General features: G+C 41.4%; 1 protein-coding gene across 1 annotated transcript in view; it reads right to left on the minus strand.

Annotated features, from left to right (window-relative positions):
* itm2a (integral membrane protein 2A) overlaps positions 1 to 7,355 on the minus strand; it is an 11,701-nt gene extending 4,346 nt beyond the window's left edge. Inside the window, exons 1-5 of the mRNA XM_015392567.1 lie at positions 7,168 to 7,355; positions 6,798 to 6,935; positions 3,233 to 3,412; positions 3,045 to 3,155; positions 1,086 to 1,230 (exon numbers count right to left, since the gene is read on the minus strand). Coding sequence (XP_015248053.1) covers positions 1,086 to 1,230; positions 3,045 to 3,155; positions 3,233 to 3,412; positions 6,798 to 6,935; positions 7,168 to 7,239 — 646 coding nt within the window. The 5' untranslated portion in view covers positions 7,240 to 7,355. The remainder of the gene's footprint in view (positions 1 to 1,085; positions 1,231 to 3,044; positions 3,156 to 3,232; positions 3,413 to 6,797; positions 6,936 to 7,167) is intronic.
* Positions 7,356 to 8,835: the final 1,480 nt, after the last annotated feature.

The following is an 8,835-nucleotide window of genomic DNA, read 5'->3' on the forward strand; positions in this document are numbered from 1 at the left end:
CATGCTTAGTGTGAGGGATTGCTGAAGAGTCAATGAGTCGATGCAATCAGCTGGTTTTCCTTAGATAGAAAACTTTGAATCAATCTTACTGGATGATCTGGTTGAACTGTAAAGTGCCTTGAGATGACCTGTGTTGTGATGTGGCGCTATATAAATAAACTGAAATGAATTGAATTGAACAGTACCTCACCAAAATTGTATATGTTTATTGATAGGGCGTTGTTGGTGCATTAAAGCTCCTCTGCAAATGTGTTGCAAAATACTTCTTATAATGATAAACATGATCTCCGACCACTGATAAAAATCTGAATATTCATTGTTGTCTGCCATTTGACAGCCAGACATAGCAAGCCATGCAATCAGGCTGCATCTTCCTGGCACAGTATGAGGGCCCAACTTCAGGACTTCTTTAACGTGACTGGCTCTTTACTAATTGGCCAGTGAGAAGATAAGTTTCCACCAAAGCGTGTCCAGTTCTGCCCACATTACGTTCAGGAAACACCAAGTGGTCAAAGAAACATCCAAACCATTCAAGGCCTTCAGAGGATGACCGTTTTGTTATGGCCGTTTTCGTCACTTTCCAGGCCTTGCACTTAATTTTTCACATTTAAAAACCTTGAAGGATTCCAAGGTTTTTAAATGTTTATTCACAGTCAGGGTTTTACCAGGACCTAACTAAAAGATCACTGCAATAACTTTGGCCTGACTCTTTTCTGACTCGTTTCCCTGTGAGGGACGCGGGCGCCTAGCAGGATGTTAGAAACATCCATTTGACCACAGACTCTTCCTCCATCCTCTGTAATGGGACTAACACACTCTCTTCCACAAATGCCAGATTTTAAGGATCACAACTACTTGTCTCACTACCAAGTGGGCTGATTGCTGAAGCAATGGTTTACAAATAAAACAGAGTGAAGTTTTATCAGCTGTGGGAAGGTTTTAAGGGTCTCTATTTTCTACAAGTCACCATTACATCTGCAAAACGCCTTAAGGTGAAGTTGGTAGAGTGGTCGGGACATTCTCTCATCAATGATTTGTTGTTGTTGTAACTTTATGTTCAGGAGACCTACAGAACAATTGAATACCTGGCAGGCTGGATCGGCGCTGCATTCTGTACGTTTCCTTTCCATCGCACAGTCGACGAATATAGAAACCTAGTGGCTTGACATCCTCAATGCGCTCGGTGACCACAAGGTCCTCATGCACCAGGTAGCTGCGGTATGAGTCAGACTGAAGTACAGAGAAAAAGAACAAATGAGGAAAATAATTTTAAAAAATCATCTGTTTGGAGAACAGTGAACTATAAATATACAGTTTCCTTTTTAAGCAGAGCTGCATTCATACAGCATTGGTGCTTCCTCTAAGAGGTTCTTGATTAACTGTTTCCCACTTTGCCCAAATCTAAAAAAAAATTTGCAAAAAACACTTTTAACAGTTTGAATTTGAGAATTGCATCTTATATTTAAAGATCCAGCTTTTAAAACACAGTAAATGTGTAAAGCAATGACTCGCTACTAAAGAAGTCTCAGAAAGAGGAAGATCCATAAACAGTTTCAACAAAAAGTCAGTTGTGCTGTTAGCATCTTGTTCCATTTCCCGTCCAATTTTCTAGAAATCTATTTTTAGGAGGCGTAGGTAAACATTATAACTAGGCTAATCCTAAATGGAGAAACCTGCAACTTTCTGAGTCCATAAAAAAATTTGAATAGTTATTTAACAAATAAGCCTTTAGCCTTTTTTCATTTGGTTTTATATTAGATCTGCAGCTGTGGGCTGATTCTACCTTATAATCATGATCTGAGAAATGTTCTATTATGTGAAATACTGCAAGTCATGTTTATGGTCTCATAGACCTTCAGTTTGCTATTTAGAAAGAAATAACCAAAAAGTAAAATATAATTAAGGATGAAAACTAAACAGCCTGAAAAAATCTGTTAACTCATTATTTAATTTAGAGATAAGATTGGAGACCAATTAGCATTTCTTGCTAGATTCAGATTTTCCTTTTAGGTACCAAGACCGACCAAATTATTCCATACAATGTTTTAAAGTAAACATGAAACTATGCAGCTTGCAACTTCTAATGGGTACCACTGTTCCTGCTAACTAGTTTTAGGATCAATATGTTTTAAAAACTGTCGGAGGAAACATAACTTTAAAAAGTTATTTAAAAGGAAAGTGTAGTTTTTACAACAAACGTGGGCTGAATCCGAAACTGGCCCCTAAACAGCTCCCATGTCAGAGGATGACATGGGAGCTGGTTGACAGTTGCCTTTTGCATCTATGCTTCTTTTTCTATGTCTGCTTCTGTCTCCATGAACCCCAGTGGGCCTCAGCAGATGGCCGCTCACACTGAGCCTGGTTCTGCTGGAGGTTTCTTCCTGTTCAAAGGGAGTTTTTCCTCTCCACTGTCGCTACAAGCATGCTTAGTGTGAGGGATTGCTGAAGAGTCAATGAGTCGATGCAATCAGCTGGTTTTCCTTAGATAGAAAACTTTGAATCAATCTGACTGGATGATCTGGTTGAACTGTAAAGTGACCTGAGATGACATGATGTGAATTGGAGCTATAGAAATAAACTGAATAGAATTGCAGCTTTGACAAAATGGTTTCTATTGCTATGAAAAATGATATTTTTCCACAGTGAATGTGATGTTCATACGTCCCGTCCTCCAGTTAGGCGCTGCTTGGGAGGGAATGAGCCACTTGTTTCAGACGGGACTAAAAATGTCCAACCATGGAGTCAGGAGCGGCTAAGGTGAGGGAGCGGCCACGCATTGGGAAAGGATCTTACATTCTTATAGTCTTAATTACAAACAAACTGGATTGTTGTAAAATTTTCTTTACCTAAAGAAAAGTTAAAGTTTTGAAAAAGTTTATGATTTGTTCGTTTTGCCTCTACTTTTTCAATCAAAACTAAAAAGCATTACAATCTAGGTTGGTTAACCCTAACCAATTGTTTTCTGGTATCCATCCTTACATTCAGGCCAAACTGACTCCTTTTCACTTCATCATGACTGGAGCATCACTGAGGACAGAACTCACCATCAGCTGTGAGAAGAGGTCAATGAGGTCCTGGGGGGGCAGGACCACCGAGGTGTTGAGAGGAATCACAAAGCAGGTCCTGAGAGTCAGATCTAGGTACGCCGTCAGCTTCTGCATCCCAAACAAACGCATCAGAACACAAGCTGAGCACAGAACCCACAAACACCAACCCAACCACAGCTTCTCACCCTGTTGAAGTCATGGAGGATGTAGGCGGGGTCTCCAGGTCGAAAGCGCGGGGGAGGCACGCTGATGACGGCCATGCTGTCCGAGATCTCCACCTCCTCCTCCACCCGTGGCAGGTAGTACGGCTGGCTCTCTGCCACGGTGGACATGTCAGTAAACTGCATGGCACCATGATACAGCCTCTGGTGGTGGAAGGGGGGGTTAGATCAATCATTGACAGCATTGTTAAGCAAAGACAGGAGCAGGAGGTGTAGATCCAGATGATGACCAACACCAATGATATGTGATGAAGCTTTGCTTTAAATGTGATCTTCAATGACTCCATAGAGAATCTCCAGTACAGTCATGACTTCTTCCTCTCTGAGTGGCATCCTGGACTGCTGTGGGCTGTCAGCCCAGTCCAGGATTTATTTCATGATGGATATTAATGCTCTCTTAAGCTACAGCCTATATCTTATTACTATTTTGCTACTTTTGGTCTTGGCCTAAAGCCTGAGGCCAGAATCTTTTCTTATCTGGAGTATATTTCAGCTGCCTTCCTGGACACTCAGACTGTGGGACATTCTTCAATACGCATGTAGCAGCTTCTGCCCAAAGGAAGCAGCAACAGCCTCACAAAGGGAGGGAACTCGTTCCAGAGCGTCTGATGGAGCAATCGCCATCTTTCTGAGCAGCAGCTGGAAAACCAATGGCAGGCCTGCACCTACCACCTTTCAATGATTGAGTTTAATAATATCAAACCATAAAATCCCAAACCTGAACACAATATTGACAATTACTAGTTATTTTTTTGTCGATCAACACCTTGCTATCTACAATAATAATTTCAAAGGCACCAACATTAAACAGCTTTTATTGTAAAAGTGCTGATGGACTCTAGTGCCACTAAGTGACTGAGGAAGCTTGCTGTCTGGTCCCATGATGCCAGCTGCGTGTGGAGGATGTTATTGATTTAATTTCGCACTTTTGACAGGTCATTTAGAGAGGGGATAATCTTTGTGTCTTTATGATAGAATTGTGCTTTAATAGACAGCTGTGTGTTCTGTTTCAGCGGATGCAGCCTCCAAAGACCTGGGGGTCCTTCGAGAACCCGGCGGTCCTCCAAAGGACCACCATGTCCTTCAAGTTCCCTCCAAGGACCTGGGGGTCCTTCTAAGGAGTCCTTGGAAGGACCCGGCAGTCTACCTGGACTGGCTCCTTCAGAGGCCCTTGAAAATAAGGAGGCCGGAAGAGGTTGGCTAACTATTAAAAAAGGTCCAGTTTTCTGTATATAAGCCATCCGGACTGTACATATTTTTATTTCTTATTTCCTTAGTTTATATTTTTATTTTGTTTTTCATCGTGTGCGATACATGTACACTTGCACCTTAATCCTTATTTATCTTGATATACTGTATATACCTGGATATACTGTATATATATTGTTTATTGTTTATTCTTAATGCACCTTTTTCCTCCTTGTTTGCACCTTCTTTGACTTCTATGCCAATATGTGACAAGTGAATTTCTCCACTGTGAGATCAATAAAGCTCATCTAATCTAATCTAATCTAATCTAATCTAATCTTTAGCTGTCATGGCCCCTCACTCAGCGTAAGCTCTGTCACCTAGCACCATGACAACTGACAAAGCAGGCAAAGAATGGATGCTGAACTGCACATTGCTGATCTGAGTGCTGATTACATATCTGAGAAGCTTCAGCAGCAGTAACGTCGTCTCAGATATTATCAAACTGTGCTTCCAAGATTCACCACTGTTTTTCACCATTTCCAGTTTTCCTTGCTAGGACTCATGATGAATCATCGTACAACTTAGGCTATGAAGGATACAGTGGAGCTGTCCTTCCAACTGGGTGAAAACAAGGCTGCATTTGACGCCTCCAACCTGAATGCTATGACGTAATCGGCCGACCAATCGGATCTTCAGAGGACGCAGCCGCCGGATTCGAACCCAGCGTCGGTGTTTGGTCGGTCAGTGGTATCTACATCTACTTGGAAGTACATAATTCAAGCCATGAGGCATAAGTGATGACAGCCAGTGACAGGCAAACATTTCTAAAGAAATTATGTCAAAAGGTGAAATGTATTTACACTTATTTATATTATATATTATTATTTGTTTATTCCTCATGCAGAGACTGAGCATGTCTGCCCATATCCCCACCTACTGAGAAAAGCAGCCATGTCTGCAGTTCCACCCCACTATGGTCTATATTAAATTGTTAGGGAAAGTTTGTTTTAAAATATCCAGTTTTGTCCCAAGGTTTGACTGGAGCTACAGGTTAGGCTGGATTATACTTTTACACTCAAAGTGGCCAAAGCCAGAGTCAAACTGCAGCACTTTGGAGACAGACGGTGGTTATGTTTAGGATCAGAATTCCTGCTTTCCATCAATGTTAGGGTGTTTTTATCAGCATCATGACTGGCTGCCAAAAACTAAACTCACTAAAACTGAGCTGTGTTTGCACGTCTCTGGGGAAGCTGGCAGGTGAATCAGCTCAAAGCGAAGTGATTCAAACCTTCAGGGACAGAGTTCAGGCCATCCTGCTGGTTAAACATGCAAGGGGAAAAATCCCATCCCATGCAGGTTTCAGCCTATAGTTATTAACCCACATATTTAGTCAACACAATGATTACGGTAAAAATAAGTCCAGATAAACCCCTTTCAAATTTAAATTTTAGATGTGTCCATTTTTTTTGCAGTAAAGAAAAACGTAGAAAGAAACGAGTGTTCCTGGACTGAGACAGAATAACATTGATTTCATTTGTGCTGCAAAAACATAAAGAAATGAAATTTTTTATCTCAAAACTTGGATGGATTATAGAGACGGGACTTATCAGTCTAAGTCTAAGTCTTAGTCTAAGTCCCTATGTTCAGCATTTAGATACAGAGTCAGGCAGGAACCTGCCAGTCTCATATCAGCAGCCAAAGGAAATATGAGAATAAGCTTCAAGCAGCAGAACTGACTCAACAATATCAAAAAGATATTGTTTAGAATAATTACATGCATTTATTATATTACTGGAGATTTTAGCTGAACAGAAGCTTCAATTAAATGTGGCTTCAGTTTTCCATACAGACATTTAATTATTGCTTCATTGGCAGCTGTGAATGTCATTAGAAGAGCAGGAGAACCTTTAGCTGTCTAGTTACTCATCCATTTTATGTCATAATAGTTTAAAAGGTTTTAAATATAAAAAGAAAAACACAGTTTTAATGTCACTTTTGAAACCTTGGTAGTTTTATGCTCATTTGTTCTTACAGGATTTCTTATATTCAATATCAGCCATTCTTTTAATCAGTTAAATATATTTGCCTTCTTTAAATCTCTAGTTTGTCTTTCATGTTCAGACTTTTAAGTGCCATAAAATTCAGTTTCTGAATGTTTGATCTTTCTCCATTTTGAGGATCAGGTTTTTAGTTGACATTTCATTAATAAGATGCTTGTTGTGAACAATAATATGTGGTAAAAACTAAAAACTCTGATCAACATGAAATGTCTGCCTGGACTGAAATGGAAAACATGTAAAAAGTCATGCATGTTAGGGAGAAAATGACTGAGACAAACCTTAGGGGTGAAATATCGGTAAAGACACGCTCCCCCCACGATGAGCCCACTCAGAATGAAGGCGATGCCGAGCAGGGTGAGCAGACAGCGGCCCGTGGATCCCTCTGTGGCCGCTGGAGCAGAGGCCACCTCTGGATCCTGAACACACCACAAGGCAAGCAAGCATTAGAACATCAAGCCTTTCATCCAGGCTGAAGCTTTGCAGATGTGCAGAACAGCTGTGCAGAGGGTGGGCGGTCCCAGCTTCCCCATGACGCGCTCAGCCAGCAAGGCTGTAACCTGTTTGATAAAGCAGCAAAGCGCCGCTGGGTCTGCAGCTGGATGTCAGGCCTGCAGCTACCAGGCTGAATGATCGGCTCCGCTGCCTCACCTTCTCCGCGGCTGCTGCGTCTTTGCTCTGCGCTTTGTGCGCCAGAGCCGAGTTAAAGGCGATCTTCACCATGCTGGACCGGAAGCGGCGTGGATCTATGAATATAAACTAGTTTGTTTCTATGGCGGTCTGCAGCTGTTGCCTTGCTTCTCTGCAGCTCAGCCCTGTGACGCACTTTGCAGACCTCAGCTTAATCTGCACCGTTTCCGGTGGAGATAAAGAAGACAAACCAAACGCTGCACAGATTATTTTACATCTCAGAAACATGTAACTCGTAAACACATAATGTTTGCAAAAATCGATTACTGCAGGAAGTTAACAATAACAAACAAATATATATATTTATCTAGATGTTTCGACTTAGAAATAAATGTTAGGGGCTTTGGTGCCATCTGGTGGCCGCAGCATGAAAGCAACATTTGGAAAGACTCCATGAGATGTTCTGCTGTATTATCAGGAACCACCTTTTCTGAGAAAAAGCATTGCTTTTTTCATCAGCTGTAAAGATTTTATCATCAGAGTGACTAGTTAAGAAAACATAAATAACAAATAAACATTGTAGTAATAAATCCATATAATCAATCATGCTTGTGTACAAATTCTCAGTTAGTCTGTTTTGTTTTGTGGTCATTAAAGCCATTAAACGTGATTAAATCTTTGTTTCAGGGGCGCCTCTAGAAATGCTTCATAGGGGGGGCCAGATGGGGCCTCTTAAATTCTTGGGGTGGCACACAGAAACATACTTTCAGGGTTTTATTCTACTGCTGTGGTAAAACAGATCTAAGTAAACACCTACTTGTATCTTTTGGCTTATTGTGTGATTATTAGTGTTATTGAATGCGCACAGACATAGACCAGGTAACATTTTGAGTAGAACAATAGTTGTGTTTAATTTATATTTGAAATAAGTTGCACATTTATTCATTTTTTTTAAACAAAAAACTACTGTCGGTCCAGGAACAGGTGGAACGCCTGCTTTCACTGAGTTCTACTGAGTTCTACTGAGTTCTACTGAGTTCTACTGAGTTCTACCAGGCTTCTTCATCAAAGCTGCTGACTGTCCCTGGTCTGCTGCTGTTTCCTGCTTTTCCTCATCACTGTCCTTCACTAATGCTGCTTTGGGTCCTCATCATGCTGCTTGATCTGTTTCTCTCCTCCATCCCCCTTCTCGCTCTCCTCCTCCTTCTTCTCCTCTCTCTTCTTCTCCTCCTTCTCCTCCTCCTCATTCTTCTCCTCCTCTTCCTCCCCCTCCTCCTTCTTCTTCTCTCTCTTCTCCTCCTAAGAAGAGATGTCTGTGGACTTTCTCTTCATGTCTGGAAATTGACCATCCATCCACAATCACCAGTTCACCCAGTTAGCTACATAACTAAGTCAGAAACACACTAAAAGCTGCTTTAACATTATAATGTTCCAGTTCACATTTCCCCCTTTTCTTTCACAAATAAATGTTTTGACTTATTTACTTACTGTTGGTTTTATACGCTTTCTCACCGTTAAAGCGGGCACGGGCTGAGCCGTAGTTTTCTGAGCGCACAAGCGTCATCTGTACCGGTAGCTGATTTGCACAAGCAAACATCAGGTAGGGGAGGGGGAGAGCAGGAAACTACAGTGTGCCAGAAGGACAGGGAGAGCGGCTGCTTTGCTGGGTGCATAAGGTGAAACGCTAAA

This window comes from Cyprinodon variegatus, unplaced genomic scaffold (assembly GCF_000732505.1).
Source record: "Cyprinodon variegatus isolate N-32 unplaced genomic scaffold, C_variegatus-1.0 Scaffold596, whole genome shotgun sequence".
NCBI lineage: Eukaryota > Metazoa > Chordata > Actinopteri > Cyprinodontiformes > Cyprinodontidae > Cyprinodon > Cyprinodon variegatus.